Source organism: Lissotriton helveticus, chromosome 3_1 (assembly GCF_964261635.1).
Source record: "Lissotriton helveticus chromosome 3_1, aLisHel1.1, whole genome shotgun sequence".
Classification (NCBI taxonomy): domain Eukaryota; kingdom Metazoa; phylum Chordata; class Amphibia; order Caudata; family Salamandridae; genus Lissotriton; species Lissotriton helveticus.
In genome coordinates, this window is record NC_136061.1 from 1,244,032,625 (window position 1) to 1,244,054,342 (window position 21,718).

A 21,718-nucleotide genomic window follows, 5' to 3' on the forward strand; every position below is an offset into this window, starting at 1 on the left:
CCTGTTGTCATTCCTAAAGAAGTGGAAGATGGCATGTTTTACTTTCTGACCTACACTGAGAGCATAAACAAAATCTACACCAAATGAAAATGCTTTTTTTCATATATTAATCAGTGCAGTATGACTGGGTTTATTATGGAACAGACGGCTGCTCAAGCACAGCAGGTGATGTCACTGCTAGTGCTGCCTGTAATTAGTAGGTCCGGGGACGGCAACGGCATCGGCATCCACTGCTCAGCTTGCTGTGACCCTGCCTGCTACAGCACATGCATTGTCCCCAGCCGTAATGCTGCCAATGCCAGTAAGTATGGCTGTGGTGCCTACTGAACTCACACACGCTCGGCAATTACCATGCTGGGGACCAGCGCACAGATTCTATAGGTGACGCCATGGCGTACAAAAGTTGTTAGGCCACAGCCGCATCGAGCACGTTGAGGATAGCAGCAATTCAGGGCTGCAGAATATGCTACTCTGGCTACACAGCCAGTGGAAAGTCCACACTTCCTTTCATTTATTCTTCCTTAAGAACCCTCACTCCCAGGTTCCAAATGCACTCTTGCAGCTTCCTTGCCTAAACTCCGTCATAAGCCAGCCACCAGCTACAATTATCCAGTGGGAGGCTTGGGCTCAGGCAGTGCATCAGACTAGGAATAGAATGCAAGCTATAGTTTGTCGATAACTTCTTGGATTTGTGATCGGCGTGATGACATCATCACTAACGTGGTGATACACAATCATGCTTACCTTGACAGGCATATGCTGGTCTATCAACATTTACCAGCCAGTCACCCTGCAATGTATGTTATTCTTTTTAATTTGAACAATTAATATTGAGACCACCACCTGCAGGGTCGGAAAATGCAGCCCCGGCCCTGTGAAAGAAGTGCTGGTGCTGAGCACCTGAAAGCACCAGCTCAAATTAAGCACTGGCCCCAAATACTGTTCTCAAGTCACCCTGAGTCGAGTAAGTGTGTCTGGTTTGTAATTAATGATAACACAGGTTATATGGGGTTCCACTTTGCTGGTTATTTCTGCTTCTAATATGGTGCCTTCCAGGCGGCTGCTATCGGGGATTGATTTCCAGGTGATGCCTTAAGCCTGCAGAGCATAGTGCAGTCTTGAGTACCTGTTTTTTTTTTGTTTTTTTTTGCATGTGATTCAGTTGGGATTCCCATTGGAGAGTCTCAAATGATTTCACTCCCCTCAGATATACCATGTATCCTAACATGCATATCCCTTTATTATCTCACTGAGGATATCTGGATACTTTTCCACCTTCCCCATGTACATTCCCAATCCATAGCAGTGTGTTTAATCTGGTTTCCCTGCCGTCCCAAGTGTTTTGATGCCTTGTACCAGGTTTCAAGTGTCATCTGGGTGGGTTGCTGCAACTGCCTCCTGCTGGCCGCATCATGGACACAGTGTATGAGAAAGAGGTGCTCTAACCCTAGTCTCATTGCTGGACCTTGGGGTGAACCCCATTCGTTAGTTGTCTGCATCTGTGCCGCCCACTAGTACACCCGGATGTCGGCATTGCAATACCACCATTATAGGTTGAGCGATTAAAGTATTTGTGGGCTATGTAGAGCATGCCTCCAGTCCTGTGGGCTATGTAGAGCATGCCTCGAGCATGCCTCCAGTCCTCTAGGAGAGTACGTGTGATTCTGTCTTTCTTATCAAAAAGAGATGCAGGGATGCTAAATGGCGTGTCTTGTAGGACATATAATAAAGCAGCGTAATCATTTTAAAAATGATAGCTCTCCCCATTGGTAGCCCTCTCCATCATTTGGCAGCTACCTTATAATTTTGAATGATCCAATCTAGTTTGTTTCATCAGGAACTGCGTCTTATCAGGGGTTATCTCTAGCCCCACGTATGTAAGCCCCAACGTCTGCACTTTGAGGCTCCAATAAGTGTCACCTGGTGTACTCCACGGGCCCTCAGAGAATAGTATTGATTTCCCCAAATTATCCTGTATTCTTAATATTTCTCAAAGGCCTGGAAAACGGACAGTGCTGCCGGGATGGTCATTTTAGGGTTTGAAAGATACAAAAGGGTATCATCCACTTAGTGACATGTTTTGCACCCTGCCCCATAACCTCAGGGAATCTCTTTAAACCAGCCTGCCAAGGTTCAGTACAAAGGGGAGAGGGGGTGGCCTAACGGCTAAGGCGCTCGACCTCGGACCTGGGGATCTGGGTTCGAGTCTCGGTAACGACGCCAATAACCCCCTGTGATTCTGGGCAAATCACTTAATCTCCCCGTGCCTAAAAAAAAAAAAAAAAAAATGAAAGTAACTGGTGCTATGTAAACGTAACGTAACTGGTGCTATGTAAAGCGCTCTGATAACGGATTCGGTTCGGTTCTAGTTCGAGCTATATAAAAAATAAAAAAAACTCCAAAGAGCCAAGAGCCGAGATGAAAAGGGACATCCTTGCCTAGCACTGAATCCCAGGTAGAACAGGGGCGACCCTGCCCTGTTAACTTTAACTGTCGCATTTGTCTCCTCGTAGAGTAGGGCAAGCTAGCTGTGGAACTGTGGTCCAAACCTGAACACTGAGTATATGGGGGAGGTATGTCCAATCAGTGGAGTTGAACACTTCCTCTTCATCCAGGAACAATATAGTGAGTGGTTCCGGTGTGTCTTACCACATTTAGTTAAGTGTGTAGTCTCCATAGGTTTGGTCAAGTGGTCCTCTGTGGCATAAACCCGGTCTGATCTACATGCAAAAATGTGGAGATTACTTTTACCAGGCAATAGTCAAGTATTTTGGTCAATACCTTTGTTGCTATTTTTGAGAGAAATTGGTCTGTAGGAGTCGCAGAGATTTTTAGATTTACCCTGCTTTGGAATTACCACTGTAGTGGCATGGTGGAGAACAGCCGTAATTGCCTTATCCATAAGAGCCCTTTTAAACGTTGAGCATGTGTGGGATGGCAGTTGAATACAGTCCCCTGTAGAGCGCTGTTGGTTACCTGTTGGGTCCCATAACTTTTCCACTGGGCATGGGAGCGATGGCGTAATGGAGTTCTGCCAAGGAGAATTCCTCTTCCAGTGCCATACCTTCCCTAGTAAGAGCTATGAGATGTAGTTCTTGTAGAAATTCGGCCATAGCAAGGGTGGAGGTGAGCAGACACCTCTCGTACAGCCGTTTGTAGTAACATGCAATTTCTTGGGACTACTGCTCAAACAGTATTAAGCCTATAGACGTCTTCCGGAAGAATTTCGCCCACCCATCGAGTCCTTATCCTACTTGCCATGCTGGGCCATAAGGCAGCCTGATTTTTTTCCCCCACTTCGTATAACTCCTGTTAACCCAGAGTGTGTTTTTGCTTCTTGGCTGAACATATTATATTCCTCCCTCCTTCAAGTATCCACTTATCTGCAAATTTCCTTTCTGCAATCTCACGTTCCAGCATTTCTATTCTTCTGACCCATTTTCATTTTACCTGTACCACAAAGTTTTGTGCACCGTCTTGGAACACTGACTTTTAAGCTTCCCATAGGGTAACTGTGTCTTCTTGGTAAAATAATTTTTAGAATAATTCCTCTGCCCCCTCATCACTTCTTTATTCTGCAGTTCCCATGCACTAAGTTGCTGGGGGGATGCCTCTGCTCTTTCCCACCTGCCCTAGAGTAGCTGAGAGGGGAGTGGTCCGATTATACCCTGTGCCAAGTATTCAGCTAAAGTTAAGGCAGTGCTTTCACCAGTGGGGGCGAGTATGTAATCTATCTGGGTGAAATTCCCATGGGTCCTGGAAATAATAGGAGTAATGTTGAGTGGTCGGGTGCTTTAGTCCCCAAATGTCCGTCAGGCCTAGTGTACAAATTGTGCGAGCGGTGTTGGGTGGGATATGTCAGTTCGGGGGTGGACTTATCACCGTCCTTGACATCATTAAAAACTCCCCTATGATATATCTAGTGGCATCAGACTCCCATGGTATGTGGTATATCTCCTTCAGGACTCTGCGTTGGAGCTTGGGGGGCGTAGATATTGAGGATGAGAAGGGATTGTCGGATCCACATCCCCTTTAGCCCAACGGATCCAGCTGAGTCCTTCCATTACTTAGTGACCTAAAATGGGCAGGGGACGGGGGAGAGTTCCTCATAAGGATTCCCACCACTCTAGAGCCATTTGTTAATTCGGCATGGGCCACAGACCTATATGGACCTATCTGAAGACACCTACAGTGTGAACTCAGCAAATAAGTACCATATCAGGGGCCTGTCTGCAGAGATGCTGGAAAACCACTCTCCTTTTTAGGTCTCGCCTCTCAATGCGCATGCGCATCGAGCAGAGCGAGACTATAGGGGCTTAAATAAGCTTTACCTAGACTGACGATTGACTGGCGATTTGATGCTGTGCCCGTGCGCTTTTAGGTCACTGCGCAAGCGCATTGACCTACAATGCGCGCGCACATCATTAAATCGCCATCTGTTCCCCAGCAGCACTCCTCCCACACCTTTGAAGTGAAGCTTAGCTTCACTTCAAAGGCCCCTGCTGCTTCACACCCTCATCGCCGCTCTCCCCGCTCCGCCCCCTCCCCTGCCCGCCGTGTCGCATTTCTCCTCCCCCTCCCCTTCTCTGCCTTCCCTCCGTCTTGTTTTCCTAGCACCCAATCCAACCCCCACCCCCACGTCCCCTACCAGCCTCCACTGAATGTTCCGATTTTTCTGTGAAAGTAACTGGGCTCGTGAGAAGTTACCCTTTTCTCCTTCCAGTCCTAATGTGCATTAGAGTGCGGCTCCGGCACCTTCCAGTTCTGCAGCACTTCGTCCATTGCTTTTGGAAAGCTGCATTTCTGTAATTTTGGCTCTCACCGCTCCGCCCCCTCCCCTGCCCGCCGTGTCGCTTTTCTCCTCTCCTCCCCCCTCCCCTTCTCTTCCTTCCCTCCGTCTTGTTTTTCTAGCAACCTCCCACCCCCCACCCCCCTGTCCCCTACCAGCCTCCACTGAATGCTCCGATTTTTTATACCAGTCTCAGTTTTCATAACATACGTGGTGGCGGGGAAGAGGGAATGGCAAGCTGGCTTATATTTTTACATATTCTAAAATTTCCAAGTAACGGAAAATGTGTAGTATTGAAGCCCAACTTCACTCAGTTTTGCTCCTTTTTTGTATGTAAACAACTGAGAATTAAGCACAGATGTTTTGATTTTTTTTTTAAATATATACGCATCGAGTCCTAAATACATTTTACACACCGAGCACGTGTCCTTTCACTACTGTTTCCCCCTTTAGCGTGCTTCTGATTTCAAGAGGCAGTTTTCATTCTAGCAGTTGCATCATGTCATGTGATGCTGTGTGCAACGTAAAGCACCTAAAAATAAGACGAGGTCGAAGGTAGCTCTCTGAAAGGGACGGGTGGGTTTTGCTTGGTCATTTTCGTTAACCAATCAGCCTTTTAACATCAAATGGGCAGGGCGTTTTTCTTCATTTCCTGCTATTGTCTGGATTGTTTCTAGGTTTCAGTAGCTGTACTTGTGAAAGGTACAGGTAGTATTTTTTTATTACTAAAGTTTTGGAAAATACATAAATGAGGCAAAAAGCTAGCACTTATGAGTTATACGTAAGAGCATTTTCTTGGCTAGTAAACAAGCCTAACACTATGGCTCGAGCGAAATAAGTGCAGACTGGCCAAATGTGTGGCAAGCTCTCGAGTGACATTTCTGATTTTATGTTGAATTATAGTTTTGAAAACGGCCATGATGTTAATGGTAAAATTAACCAGGGCACGTGTAGCCAGCCTGCTCTTATGAAGAGTGCTGTCACATTGATAACCTTGGCAGATTGCTGGCAAATTACATTTGTCCGAAGCCAGCCATAGTATGGTGTGTGCTTCCCCCAGGTACTATGTACAAGGCCTTTCGGTGGGATTGACACCGTAATGTGAAGACATGTTTCTGTAATAAGCCTGTCGATCATCTGCGTCAGTTGTTGATGGCAACTTCTGCTGTGCTTAACTAAATCATGTGGTTTGTATATCAGCCTTAATTAGCTTCATGTGAAATGGCTAGAATGAAACTGGAGTTCTTTTACTTCTGCTTGTCACACTACTTAATGTAGTAGTACTCTGTGCTGCAGGTAAACCGCAGATGTGGCCTAACGACCAGAGCTGCCATCTAAGTCACGTAAATACAAAACATGTTGCATTACAAATGCTATAGGTGTCACATTAGCGAAAGTTATTACTATTGGCATTGTAAATGACAAAGCTATCAATTTAGCTATTTTAAAAACCAACACATAAATAAAATATTTTTCATTTACAAGACCAATAGCTACAACTTTTCTAATGCGAGACCTATTGCATTTCCAATGCTTGTTATTCTATTGGCCAGGCCGTAAATGTTTCAAGATGGTATTTTCACTGCGGTTCTACCTTGTCATGTGCCATCAGGTTGAGAGTGCATCCGAATGGGTCAGTAGCCTATATCCATACCCCATTCCAATTCTGGGAGTCTGTGCGCATGTGCAGATGGAAAGTCATAAGCATAACATACTGAACTAAGGGCCTCAATCTATCCCCCCACACACATTTCCATATTGTAGATTCAAAACTACTCACTTTCCTAACTTCGGAAAGGTCGGTCACCCTCCTGCCATTTTCCCCAACTGTAAGAAAAGTGTTACTGCTTGAACGCTCTTGTAGTCTACAGACTGGCGACAACCCCCCAAATTCTTTCACAATTACTCTACTAAACTGGCAATGTTAGAGTATGTCCAGATTTCTTCAAACATTGCAATTAAGTTCTGTTACTGTTTTAAAAATGCAATCAAATACATACTTGCCACACATACTGTTCTGGTCATAAAGGCATGTAAAAGTATCCCTCAGTGTGATTATTAGAAATGGGGGTGGGGATATTGAAGAATCTTTGGAGTCCCTTTGCTTTTGACCCCTTCTCCCAGCCAGGATTTAAACAGAAGATGTTGGTGATGTCTCATTATAGAGCGGCTTACTGCTGATCATTTTGTTAGGCTGAAAACAAAGCACTGTTGTCAGCATAATGCTTATTTTGGCCAGAGCCAGCCCCACCCCCTCGGATCACCTGAAGCCCTCCAGTGTGAAGACCACTGCCCTGGGATTTTGTGTTTTCAGTTGACTTATTGCGTTAGTCATGTCTTCTAGATTTATTTTTCTATCTAGGCACTCAATCAACATGAGAGAGGTAGTTTAAATAAAGTGCCCCCAGAAAATCTAGTAGTAGCATAGCTGTTAGTAGTATTGCGCACAAATTTGGCCGATGGCCTCAGGCTGGGTTGCCACTGTGCCCCCCCGCCCCCCCCCCCCCCGGGGTCACAGATGCCTGCGATAGCTCTATCGCTCTTATCTCTACAGCACAGTAGTGACTGATCATGTTGTTTTAAGCAGTTTGAGCTTGTGTAAATTGGGTTACAAGGAATTTTCTTGGGCTTGTTGTATCTGGACTTGTTCCTGGTGTTAGATCTTATCAAGTCACTAGTATTTAAAATAAGAAAGAATACTGATAGCCTTACAATGGATGACCAAATTGAGCGTCCCAAAAAGTGAGTGGGGAGTCAACCGAGTGCAGTATATTGTGCAGTTTCTCTTCTCAGAGATTTCTGTCCTTCTGGCTTGCCATATTGCCACCTGGTGCCATATTTATGCCACCAGGTGTTGAGGCTAAAAACAACCGCTCCTTAACAAAAAAATGTGAACAATCATTCTGGATACAAAAATCTGTTTCATAAACTGATTCAATAATAGAAGTTTTGAATTTTTTATTACTACAATTTAATTTGGCCCAAAAAATTGGAATTACCCCCGACGGAGGGACGCATATGGCGCCAAACGTCACAAAGGCACAAGCCTCCACAAAAGAAGCCAGAGGTGTACCAGAAAAACTAGTGCAGATAGTGGCTCCTAGCAGACGATTGTGGCATTCATTACTCCACCTATAAGTAGTGGCCCTGTCGTGCCGTCTAGGAGATCCTTACTCAGTATTTCATAGAAGGGGTTTGGCACAGCTGGAAACATACATATGGAACACTGTCAGAGGCACACTACCTAGTGTACCTGCAACAAGGTTTAATGTACCCTGATGGTCTGTGTATATGCGTAACTTGTGGAGGAAACCATTTCTTTAGGCGGATGACCAACCCCGGCAGCCGTGTACACACCCAGAGTGGAAAACTTTGATGAAGCTAGAAAGTTGTACTGTGTGCCTTTTAATGTGTCTCCTGATGCATCTGAGCCATCATGTCTTGCGATCTTCAGCATGGCCCCTCCTTTAACAGAGTCTAGGAGCCCTTTGACATTCAACGATAAGCATTAAAATCGGGAAATCCCCTCAGATTAGCAATGGTAGTGGTATAGAGAATCGAGAACATGGTAGTGTCGGAGTCCAGAGAGACAATGTAGATACAAAAGAAACTTAGAACAATTCAAATCCTCTCAATGCAAGGCCGGTGCCACTGACAGTGCAGCGGCAGATGGACCAGTCATGCCCTTGAGTCGTAAGTCACCTCTCTGTCCAGTCTGTAGATTTTGGAGTTTGTAAGCCATGTCCATCCTCGCCCACAAGGCCTACTCACCAGTTAATAATGTACAGTGTTACCGGAATTCAAACCAGGGCCTCCAGGCATGTAGGTTCAAAAGGGGGAGCAGTATCCTACCCACCCCAAGAACGCTGCAGACACACAGCTAATTGCTCTTAGGCCCGGCCTCAACTTGCAGAGTGGCAGACTGATTAAGTCTTGGAGTTAGCCATGGCCCAGTTCAGTCCCTGCTGTAGGGCCCCACCAGTGTGGAGTGAGCCGTCACAACCTAGCAGACCCGTCCGTAGAATTTACAGCCTCCTGGCTGTGCCTCCCATCACCTTCAAGTACCAAAGGTCACTTGCCAATTAGTCTGATGCTTTAGATTCTGAGATTCAAAGCAGGGTGGCTCCCTTTAGGAGTTTGGGGAGGGGGGAGCAGGTCCTGCGTGACTCGGCAGGCACATGGCTGGATCAGCAGACCAATCAGTGACCGGAATAGACCCCAGCCTAAATCAGTTCAGAGGCCCGACGAGCGCTGCAGCTGGCACCAGACTCCACCCCCACTGCCAGCTGACTAACACCATATCCACAATGTGTAATTCGGGGATCTGGGCTCAGTTTTTCTGCACCAGGGCACTCCTTTCCAAGATGTCTTCAAGCCATTAGCAGGACAACAGTTCAATATCTCATATGGCGCCCACAGCGACAGTCTCCGGCCAATGTCCACAGAGCTCGCCAGCTCAGCCACAGAATGCACGAAGACAGGCTTAATTTACTCCGGGATTCAGGTCATAGCCAGCTGTGGTGGTGTGGTTGTGCTTGGTGTGCCAACATCAAGCAGCAGCTACTGTTGGCTGTAGTTAGTTCTGTTCCAGCCAGGGTGTAGCAGGATTTCACGACAGGCCTGCAGCTCACTACAGCGCAACCTCCATATTTGACGTTTAGCCATTCTCCCTGATAATACTTACTCTTAATTGGAAGACCACTGCCAATCTCAATCTCATGAACACAGAGCGGTGTATAGCCTGTAGTCATTCAGGTATTCAGCCATCAACTTCTTGAGGTCACATAGTCCACAAGAAATGTTTTTTTGTTGCACCCTTCTCTATTTCAAGTGGAGGTACCAGTATTGGGGTCCAACAGCAGCTCAAATGGCCTGAAAACCACTCCTTTTGGTGCAATCACCTGGTAAGCGAGTAAGACATGGCAGGAGAAGATCCCACTTCCTCTGGAGGTCCTCTGGTAAGGTTCTCCTCATCAGTCTTATTAAACCTCACCCCTAACTCTTTGGTTTCTGGATGGTACACCATGGAGAAGAGGTGTGACACCAACTTGTAAGAGGAGATAAAATCAGTTATTTGGTCAGAAACTGTCACCTTAAGTAATTTACCCTAGAAAAGATCTGTAGGCAGCTGGGTTTCTGTTGCGGTAACCCCCCACTTTTTGCCAGATTTCTGATGCACTTTGACTTGAGGTGCCCTGGGTCCCTGCCAATCAGGTTCCTAGAGCCTGTGTTCTTTCCCAAACTGTACCTTGGTACCCCCAATTGCAATCTCTCTGGCCACATGCAAGTCCCTTGTAAAAGGTACCATGGGTACCAAGGGCACTGTGACCAGGGAAGGCCTCTAAGGGCTGCAGCACATGTGTCACCCTTTAAAGGTCCTGTACCTTAACACACACTGCCATTGCAGGCTGCATGTTTTGGTGCAGAGAAAATTGAATGTGTGCCATGCCTGCAACCTACTGCCTGTGATGTAGGTAAGACACCCATCTAGCTGGGTGCACTATACCCCCTGAAAAACGACCAGCTCTGGTGGGTTCCCTGACTAGTTAACACCAGCCTGCCACCACGATAGACGTCTCTGGACCCCTGGGGTGGGAGCCTTCGCTCCCTGAGCCCAGAAACAAAACCTTTCCTGGGCGGAGGTTTTCATACCCCCTCCCCCACCCGCCGGTCAGGAAGAGCCCTCTGTGGCAGGCAGGAGAGCTTCAAAGGCATTGCTGCCTTTGTAACACGAACCCCAGCCTCTCCTGCTATCAGGAGCAGGCCCCCTTCCTGCCTCCCCTCCTTTTCGGCTGGAAGACAGGCGGGGAAAAATTAGAACAGCCCAGAAGGTGTGTCCACCTCTTCCAACCCTACCCCTCAGGGGGGAGGCGAGGTGAAGCCCACTCTTCAGTACCCGCCATCTGTACGATATCCTCATAATATGGAAAGGAAATGAGGAACAGCTCTCAGCATTCCACACTTGGCTGAATGCACGCTCAAGTGACATTCAGTTCACCCTAGAGTATGATCGATCCATCATTCATTTCCCCGACATCACAATATATGCAGAACAAGAGACTCTATACACTAGCCTCTACCATAAAAGCAGTGAGCGCAACACCTTGCTCAGACATACAAGCCATCACCCTCGCAACCTCAGGGATAATATCCCTTTTTGGCAATTCCTGAGGCTGCGACGGAACTGCTCCGAAAAAGAAGACTATTTTAACGAGTCAAAATAACAATGGGAGAGACAGGGAAAATCAGGAACACTCTCTTGATCCCCGGTTTTATGCAAATAAACAAAAGAAGAGAGGTTGAGGTATCAGAAAAAGCCACATAGATGGAGCGAAACAACTAGTGGAACTCACACCCTATTTGGGTGGAGAAGAAAGCCCTCACACACCGACCTAGTCAGTGTCATGCTTCATCATCAGGCCCCACCAAAGAGGCCGAGTGCCTCTTTGGTGTGCTGCGACGCCAGAAGACTGCGAAGCTGGTTGTGTGAAATGGGCGTGTTGTGAGGTTAACTAAGAGTAAAAAGTGTCTAAAGGGTATCTAAAAAAGTTTAATGAATGATCCCTAGGACACGATAAAAGATTTATGTGTCTGAATTTAGTGCCCGATAAAAGATTTATGTGTCTGAATTTAGTGCCAAAGGTAATGGATGGTTAATTCAGAATTAAGTCAGTCAACATGTTTCAGCCTTACAGGTGGTTTAAATTTACCTAGGCATTCGTCAGGACAGAAATAAACCCCGGCGGTATGGACTCTCTAAACGTCCACCCTGACCCGGGGGCGTGAAAGTGAAAAATTAATAACCATCCATTACCTTTGGCACTAAATTCAGACACATACATCTTTTATCGTGTCCTAGGGATCATTCATTAAACTTTTTTAGATACCCTTTAGACACTTGTTACTTTTAGTTAACCTCACAACTATGTGGCTTTTTCTGATACCTCAACCTCTCTTCTTTTGTTTATTTTAACGAGTCAGCAGGACTCTTGGCACGCTTACATGAGAGAGGGTACCCCATCAGAATGTTGAAACAAGCGAGAAAACGGGCGTGGCATAACCACAGAGAACACCTCCTTTAACCCAAAATGGTTAAAAATAAGAATGAGGAACGTTTGGTATGTGTGACTACCTTCTTTACCAAAAGTAACAGTAAATAAAATTCCTTGTTGTAGACTGATTCAAAGAAGTTGCTCATTCCTACCAGTGTTCATATATCATGTTAGAGTTTGTATGTCCAATATCGGTTTCATGGTACCATCTTTCTTAAGGAGTATCATGCACATGCTCTGAACGAATGTCAATGGCCAAAATATAGAATACTGATTGAAAATCATGTAAGAGCTGATTCATGCAAGCCTGATAATTTGCACGGTTTGTTTTGAAACCCAATGAAATATTCATATCATACCACCTATTACATCAGATGATCTGAGGTTATTTCTTCCCAGCCCTCCAAAAAAGAACTCATTCATTCGGCAACAGAGGTGGTATGGTATGGAGCACAAATATGTTGGCACTTGCTGGAAGAGGCTGCGATTCTGAAGCTAGTGTTTTACCTCCACTTTCTAAAGACATACATTGTGAAAGTGACAAGGCCAAAATTACATTTGTGTGCATATGACTGGGTCATCACCTTGTTGTGACAAACATATTGACCGATATCTTTAGGTCTTTCATGTTCTGTAAGCACCCACTGCTTTTTCACTTTATGTCCTTTAGGTGGTTCCAGTGCTTCACCAACACTGGGTCCAAAGTAGCACTACACACCAAAGTGCATATGCATCTTATGTCTCTATAGAAATATTTTAAACAATTTATATACAAAGACAAACAGAACCAAACAGATTTTTATATTTGGGATTCAGTTCTTTGCTAGTTATCTTGATTTTCTTCCTTTTCCACCGCAACATGTTACCTCGTTTCCCTGATAACTATACATTATTGATGGCAAGAGTGTGTTGGGCAGAGCTGGGAAACAGACAAAATCTTCATTGCTGCAGAATCATGTTACTCAATTGCTATATTTACTCTGATCACATAATTGTGCACCCATAACCATACGATGCCTACAAAATGCTGGCCTCCTAGAAAAACTCATGCATAGTAAAAGTTAGAAATCTCTGCCTCTACACCAAACGTCCCAATTCTAAGTAAAAAGTAATCACTGGAGTACTGCCATAGACTTAAGTACAATACACTTTTCTTGCAAGAAACTAGGCTGTTGTCGGAGAGACTTTTATGACGAAGAATCAACGTGTGGATGAGGTTACATGTGCACTAGCTGTTAAAAAGAAAAATGGAGTCATTTCGATTTCTAAAAGCTTCAGACTAGAAGTTATATTTGATCCAAAAGGCAGCAGGCCTCTTAGGCGTTCACAAAAGGACCTAATTTACTCATATGCCTTGAACATATACAGCTCTACAACATACATGTTAGCATTTATACGACAATTAATAGATAGACGGCAAAGATCTGAAAGACTCATTCACAATACCAGCTAAGGTGTTCAGTCCTCCACTGGTTGGCATCGTAGATTGGCACTCCAGTTGTACTTTTTAGATCTTCCAAACCCTACAGATCAATGCATGATCCCTGCTCTTCGAACAGCCTGAAAGAACCATGGATGCTATTTTCCTGGCGAGAAAAGACTACATATTTTTCGCACATCAGAATTTCTCCACAAAGGCTGCATTCTTATTCATGATCACTACTTGCATGCAACATCCGATCCCAGCATTGAACCTATTACTGTCTCAGACAAGCATCTTGCCTGAGCACACATTAAACGATTGCAGAGGTTGAGTGAGTTTAAGAATGTCCTGGTCACTGCAGAGTTCATCAAAAAGTCAGCAAAAAGGTTTTTGTCAGAGAATGAAAACCCTTAATGATCCGTAAAGGAAATTGTGATCAAAATAATGGCAAAGGAAATGCTAGACTAAACCACACTGGAACTAGACAAAGGAATTAGAAATACATAAGCATTCAGCGGCAACTAACTAGACTACTGAACGCTCTAAATAACCTGAAATGATTAATGTAAGAAAATTCTAAGCACTAGTACTCGAATGTGGATGACAATTCTTCTTTATTGCTTCTTCTCTGTCTAGAACACCTACTTCCTGCAATTAGAGAAACCTCTAATTGAGGACATTTAATCTGGCCCTCTTACAGATTTAAAGCTGTGGCCTATGTGGATAATGTCCTACTTTTCAACTCTGGTGTGGACAGTTGTACTTGCCCTTTTATACGCAATACAATCAGTCTGCAGTGTCTGAATATTCTCTGCACACTTATAAGATCAAGGTATTCACTCTAAAGGCTATATGTATGTGCTGCTATATTGAAATAAACAGGATCCCACTGGTGAACACTACAGGTTAAATAACTAGGAGTATGGTTCTACAAGGATGTCTGTACCCGTGGAGACAGAATGATGACAAAGCCCTTCTGAAGGAGATTAACCTCCTAATTGAATCATGGTCTTTAAAATCCATTGAAAGGAGTTCCAACCAAAAAAACAAAAATCATGGTGCCTCGAATTGATAATTTTATCGAATACATGTTCCCTACAAAACAGGTTTTCCTATAGGAGGATTTGTTAATCCTTAATTTTCTAATGAAATCGAAAACAGACTATTTCCCTACACAAGTTAAAGACTCAAAAAACAACTAGGTGGTGTCAACATTGCAAACTTCCTTCAGTACCTCGCACACTTTTTAGCCCTCTTCCAGCTCTTTACCATTATAGCTATGCACTGAATCTTGAATATTGAATGTCTCAAACCCCAGAAATGTCTACCCTTACTATCAAATGCATTAAGCCAGCTCACTCTAAATCTATACTTAAAGGCAAAAAACATTATGTCCTTATTTTTTTTTTAAACTTTAAAAAACCTCAGATTGGATAAATATACACCTGTACGTCACTTTGGCATTACCCATGACAGAAGACAGATTACTAACCTGGGACCATTGGGCCATCAAAGGCGTCACAGTGGTGGGTGTTCTGGGTTCACATGACTGCCTATTTAGTCACATAAACCTCAAAGTAGAGTTTAATATTGACAACTTCAAATACCATGACTTTTTAAAACCTATATTACAGATTTCAAAATTAGGCCGATCATCTTTTCCTGACCTCTCCCAAATTAATAATTATAAGAGCTAGGATTGCCTATTTCATTTCAAAAGCATGACGATTAATCACACCATCATCATCCCTCCTTAACCCCTTCCATGCTGCAGCGATTTTCCCCCTGTGCTGCAAAATCGCGAGTGGATGGGTTTATGACAGCCCCCAGCCGTCATCAGCACACGAGCACCGTAGTGCATGACGGAAGGAGGCCGTCATCAGCATGCAAGGGGTTAAACAGAATGACCAACTGGAACACTTCCAGAGTAGACTTGAGATATAAAATCTATTTGGCAGTCTGCCTCCACAGCGAAACTCACCACTGCTCTGGCAAATGGAGATTTGGTTGATTTATAGGAGCTACTATTATAAAATAGCATATAAAATAGCATATAAAATAGCATTATACCCTACAGCTACTAGCTGGAATTGCAGAAAATAAAACGTCTGTCTGATGCACACACTTTACCTCTGCAGGTATGCCTACCCCTCGGATTTTAAAATACACAACTCAATGGAATTTACTAAAGTGGTACTAGGAACATGCTCCTAACTCTGAAGAAAACAAGTTACTTACCTGTAACTGTAGTTCTCCAGTATTGGAAGCTTTCATAGATTCACATGCCTGAATCATTCCCCGTCGTCGAGACGGGAATCTCCGGTATATAAAAAAGCAATGCTTAGCAGTATAGCAAACTGAAAGAGGACTAGGCCCATTTTCCTTTTGCATCCTATTACACTTATGTAAAAAGAACCAAACTTTTCCCTGAACTAATCGGAGCTCCTCACCCTCTAGAACCCTCCTGAGAGAACCTTTTGCCCCTCAGATTTTCGCGCACTTGTGCATAAAACACTTTCCGTGCTGAATCCAAGGTGAGCCTCTCAGGGGAGGAGGATGGGTTGCATGTGAATCTATGAAAGCTTCCAATACTGGAGAACTACAGTTACAGGGAAGTAACTGGTTTTCTTACTGCAGTATTGGAGCTTTCATAGATTCACAATGCTAAGCATTGCTTTTTTATATACCGGAGACTCCAGTCTCGACGACGGGGAATGATTCAGGCATGGGAATCTATGAAAGCTTCAATACTGGAGTAACCTTGATTTACATCTATTTCTCGTAGGTTTACCCCTGCCATGAATTTCTGTGAATGGGAGAGGGTGAAGGGTTTATCTATTCATACGTGGTGGGCATGGGTGTGCTTCACTCGCAGGGCTGAAAAGCATTTTACTCAACCCCTCTACCCTCACCTATAGAGCAAATTCCATCTGAAATAACCTATATCTATAACCAACATAATTAAACAAAATAACTGACAGGCATGTAGAGCATAATTTTAAGATTTAAAAAAACACAGATGCATGCAATGCCTCCAAAACATCTTTGCAATAGAAAATTCTGAAAGAAATCCGAGAGGGTCCTTTGCATACAGGGATATGTATCATTAGAGATTAAACAGTCAACTGAAGTACACAAAGGATTAACTGTAATAACTAAAATAGCAAACTAACAGAGGATGCCATTAGATACCACAGCTAAAGACTACTGTTGCCAACTCTGATCTTGGAGGATGGCAAAGTATAGGAATCCAATACTTAATCTTTGTTATTGGTTTTTCTTTGTAAGAAACTTCCAGGAAGAGGGCTTCTTGGGGTGAAGGACAGAATTTACTATTGCTTTGGTATCAGATCAGAAACTGGCCCCCACTTAACAATGAATTCGGTTATGTGCATTTATAAAGCGCAGTTTCACCCACGAGGGTATCCTGGCACTGAGCCGGTGTGTGTGTCAAGCAGAGTTTATGGTAGGTTGGTTTATTGAAAAGCCAGGTCTTCAGCTTCAGCCGAAAAATTAGCAGCAAAATAAATTCTCTGAGACCATGCCCCAGACCTGAAAGAGAAACCTGTAAAGTAACACTACTAAGATTAGTGGCAATCAAGCTAATGCATTCAGCTGCCATTTCATCATACCTGATGTTACCCATGCACACGCACTGTCCCGCCACTGGTCACCCAGGAATATACCCTTTGGTCCATCTTTAGTCGAATCATCGGTTTCCCAGAATTTTTTTCCTGGTAAAAGTTGCTGTGAAAGAAAACAAACACTGATCACATTTCAAGTCTAAGTTCTAAAAAACAAAAACAAAAATAACATCTCTCATATTTACTCATTTAAAGTGGTAACATTCACTCTAAACGATAGTTCTGTAACTGTACTGGTCAGGGACATATGGTTTCTACTCCTGTGCCAGTGCGCTAAATGTACCCCAAAAACCTCAATGAGGCTGTGTAAAAAAACAACAACAAAAAACAGATAATCATTGAAGCAATTCCTATATTTGCAGGGTTATTGGCTCCGGCACCACAGATGAATACGGGATGGAAGTTAAAACGATGCAAAAAGGGGGAGAAAGTAGAGAAGAAAGAAAGAAAATACATGTGAGTCAAAGACATAGGTGTGCTAGAGAAAGACGACGGAGCTGAAAGATTAGAGAGGCCAAGTTAGTGAGGAGCATGCACTCTACTATTTTGTAAACCGGTTTATATTGGTTCCAAAAATGCATTGGCATCATAGACTTCATTCAGCGGTCACCCTGGGTTGCAGCAGCGACCCCTCCCGCTGGCTTTACGACCCCTAGCTTTACAGGTGGCCAAAGAATATATGACGATACAACGAATTCCGTTGCAACGCATGCCTTTACCACGCATGCGTTACAACGGAATTCGTTTACCACGCATAAACATTTCCTCGACTATTTGCGTGGTGACGTCATACGTCGTTAAGAGAAAACGGCATTTTTTCCCGATTTCTCTTAATAGACTCTGATGCCGACGTGACTTCAGGTGAGTTGTTTTATTTGGTGGGAGACCCCTCACAGCCCCCCTTTTTTTTTACCTTTACCACATATGCCTTTACTACAAACATCGTAGTAAAGGCATGCGTGGTAAAGGCATTAGTGGTAACCACGCATGCGTTGTACTGCATGCGTGGTTAAAGATTTCGTGGAAACGGCCTCGTTGTAAAGGCCGTTTCCCGTGGCCAAAACAGTACTAAGAACAGATGGGCAGGTCACTATTAATGAATAGAAAGAAAAAGCATGAGTAAGTCAATGTGACTGAATGCAAGTGAGACTGGGTGACTGGATTAGTGAGACTGTGGTAGAGAGAAAGTGAGTGCAAGTGAAGGAGTTTGAGTCAGTAAGAACGATTAAAACAGTGTGAATAAGGAAGAATAGAATGTTAGTGAAAGGGGGAGAATGAGTGAGTGAGTGAATGCAAGTAAGCTTGATAAGAAGGTGATACAATGCTTGAGAATCTGTAATAGACCCTGTATACTGAAGGTAATTCTTTGTTGATAGAGGATTCCATGGTAAAATACTATAGGCAATTCTTCGCATGACAGGATCCTGTGACATAATACTGGCACTGACATACGGGAAGTACTTTTTGGGAAAATTGCCATCCACGCACAAATACTGATAGTGGCATACTAGAGATAATTTGTGGCAAAAGGGGCACCAATGAAAAGTGCTGGAAAACTTGATAAAGCTCTTGGCATGAGGGCACGTTTGGCAAAATGTTCATAGCACATTTGAGGTAAAGGGAGGACTACCGCAGTGTATGAAATGATGCAAAATAGTCACCATGAGATACTAGATTTAATGTTTGACATAAAGTTCACTCATGGCTTATGCGCAACATTAATATCAAAATTCAGGCACCCGGCATATTGTTTGCGATTTTCAGAGAGGGAATGCAGAACCTAGCACAACGGGGGTATTTGACATATGGGGGTACCCACAGCACATTTTGGGAAAAATATTGTATAATTATTGAAGATGCACACAATGAAAGGACTTGAATATTTATGGAGCGCCCTTTCAGAGCAGATGGATCTTAAGCACGTTTATGTGAAAACTTTTAAAATGAACTATTTCACACCATTTGTCCTGCAAAACAGTCTCTATGGGAGTGCCGCAATCTGAACAACACTACAAGAAGGCTGTTTAATTCTTCTTGTACGCTATAATTTAGTGCTAGTATTACACTCCGCACTTTGAAGATGTCATCACTCTGAATGAATGAAAGGAGTCTTGTATTGCGCAACTTAGCCCAAGGGCATCAAGGCGCCAAAACAGGTCATCTGACACCTAATCCACCATTTTTACCGGTACACTTCAGAGAAAAACAAGGTTTTTAGGGCCTTGCGTAACAGAGCAAGCGAGGGTTGCCCGAAGAGTTCAGGAGGAAGAGAGTTCCACAGTCTGGGTACAACAGAGGAAAAAGCTCTGCCTCCCCATTTCGCTCTAATATATATTATGTCTAAAATCTACATTTGTCTGTTATGTTGTTTTAATAATGCCACTTTTATATAACTTCAACTAGGTCAAATATGATGTGCAAACGGTTATGCTAAGTGACGTCAATTTATGGGAAATTCAGGGTCATATGATGTGACTTATTGTGATGTCATTAGGGGAAAGAGTCTTTGTCGTCACTTCTGCTACACTTGGCAATTCGGTTAATTTACATTCATGACTGGAACACATACATAAAGACACAAAGGGATAAGTGTGATAGACAGAAAAACATGAGTACGAGGAAAGACAGGTGTGAAAAGGGCAGAGAAAAACAAAGAAGACCAATGCTGAGCAACCGAAAGAACCAAGAGTGGACTACACCACGAACAGTACAGTTTCTCATACAGCTTTGCAAAAGCACACTAATGTGCACAAAAAAATCCTTGCAGAGCAGCACTAGGTCAGTTGAACATCCGGCCATACACAACAATCATTGGCACAGCCAATAGGTCTCGCTTTTGGAACCTTATAAGTATTTAGTTATGCAGCACAATATCCTTGGTGCAACAACGTCAACTGTTGCATGGCTAAACACTTATGAGGTGCCAAAGGCGAGACCTATTGGCTATGCCAATGCTTTTTCTTTTTTACTTGTGCCCTGGCTGGTCTGGAAGTTCAGTGTGTTTGGCTGTTTGTGGTTCTGTTTTAAGGTATTGTGCACCAGTTTTATTGTTGATTTTCCTACAACAAGCGCAAATGCACTCAGTAAAACATATCTTGGGAAGCTCCTGTTTAGCATGTCTTTACAAGTTCGAAATTATACCAGTTTTCGAATGCGAGCCATTTTTTTCAGCAGTTTGATTTGTTACTGGAAGCCTCTTTCATGTTGGTGTACGGGGCCATTTGTTACCCAAGTCCGACAATGGCCTGTTGTCCATGTACGGAGCTGCCATCAATCATAGTTTGGCGGAGCCTTGAGCTTGGGTGCAGCAGGGTCCTGGATCACTGACTGTAACCGTACCCTCCCGGCCTGGGTTTGCAGAGCCGGTTGTGGCCGGGAGTTCGGGGCCTCCCGATCCCTGAGATTGGCTATGCCAGGAGGTGGCACCTGGCTGCATCCTGCTGACTGCTGGACTCGAGAAGAAGCAGTTGATAAGCGGCAGACAAGCGATGCGGCGAGCAGCGACAGCGTCAGGACAGAAGAGATGCGCCACTGGGAGGTATTAAATACTCAAAGCGCTCGTTTCTTGAGTTTGTTTGCGCAGCTTCCCTGAAAGGAGCTGCTAAAGGATGGATTTCCGGGAGTTGAAAGAAGCAAAGCTGATTTTACTTTCTGCTCGGTGGTTCGGGTTACTTACAGCGCTTGCTGCGTGGCTGCAATGACGAGACATTCCTAGAGAAAGAAGAGCGAAACCTAGAGGGGCCCAAAGTCAATTGGCTATAGAAATGTGCGCACATCCTGTAAACCAGATATCCAACCAGATTGCAAACAAGTTGTTCACGTGTTCTGCACACAATCACTGATGAGGTTCCAAATAACCTGTGCACATACCGAGCACGCATCTTGCGCACAAAACTGCACACAGCAGCCCCCCCAATCTAACTCTGCAGGCAACATGCACACAAGCTATGCAGACAACCTGTACCCAAACTGTATACACCCAAATATGCACTGCACACAGCCGACTGACAGGTTCTGGGCACCACTTTTATAACTGCACACACCTTTCACTAGAGGTGAGCGAGCCAATAGATTAGCTGCGGAAGCCGAGCCAGAAACAAGCAAAGGGTCTGGTGAGGCTCTAACAACACGAACCGAGCCGTGGCAATAGTTGGAATCAAAATCGCGCAACGAACAGTTTGAAAACATGATGGGCTCTTTAAAATTGAAAAAGATATTTAACATGCAGAAGCGTTTGACCTCAATACACCAGATTATTTCGGTACAGCGCACTCCCTGGCCCCAAATCGTGTTTTGAAAGTTGCTCTCATACCAGACAACGAAGAACAAGCCTGGGAGTGATGCGCACATGTGCTGTAAGGAATGCAGACGCGAAAGTAAAAGCTAATTAGACCTGATCCAGAATAGATGGCACCCTGCGCACTCCCGAGACCCCTAGGCCATGGGATTGCAAGTTTTGAGGAGAGGCGGGCCATGCACCAGTCTTTGGCCATTTGCGTGCTTTCAATTATTGAAAGCCACACGCAAAGGCCAATGGGATGTGTGAGAGGAGGCACACCCACACGGAGAAGGCTCTTGGAAGTCTGAAGTGATTCCAAGAGCCCTCTCCTAGAGCAACGCATGTACACTGCGCTCTAGGCGAGACCTAAAAAGCGGCAAAAATAATACAGAACCAGGCTCTTAAACCTAGACACAAAATGTATTGGAAAGAGTGCATCTGGCATCCAATGGGTTTTTACCCCATCCCCAAGTGTCCAACCCCAAATTAAGCTGGTATCTTAACTGTTTACCTTTAATGTCACACAAATCT

At 44.2% G+C, this 21,718-nt stretch overlaps 1 protein-coding gene across 12 annotated transcripts in view; it reads right to left on the bottom strand.

Annotated features, from left to right (window-relative positions):
* Positions 1-21,718, bottom strand: part of PUM1 (pumilio RNA binding family member 1) — a 993,892-nt gene that overhangs the window by 648,028 nt on the left and 324,146 nt on the right. For all 12 annotated transcript variants that reach the window (XM_078681891.1, XM_078681883.1, XM_078681895.1 and 9 more), the window contains one exon: positions 16,897-17,011. In XM_078681891.1, the coding sequence (XP_078538017.1) occupies positions 16,897-17,011 (115 nt within the window). The remainder of the gene's footprint in view (positions 1-16,896; positions 17,012-21,718) is intronic.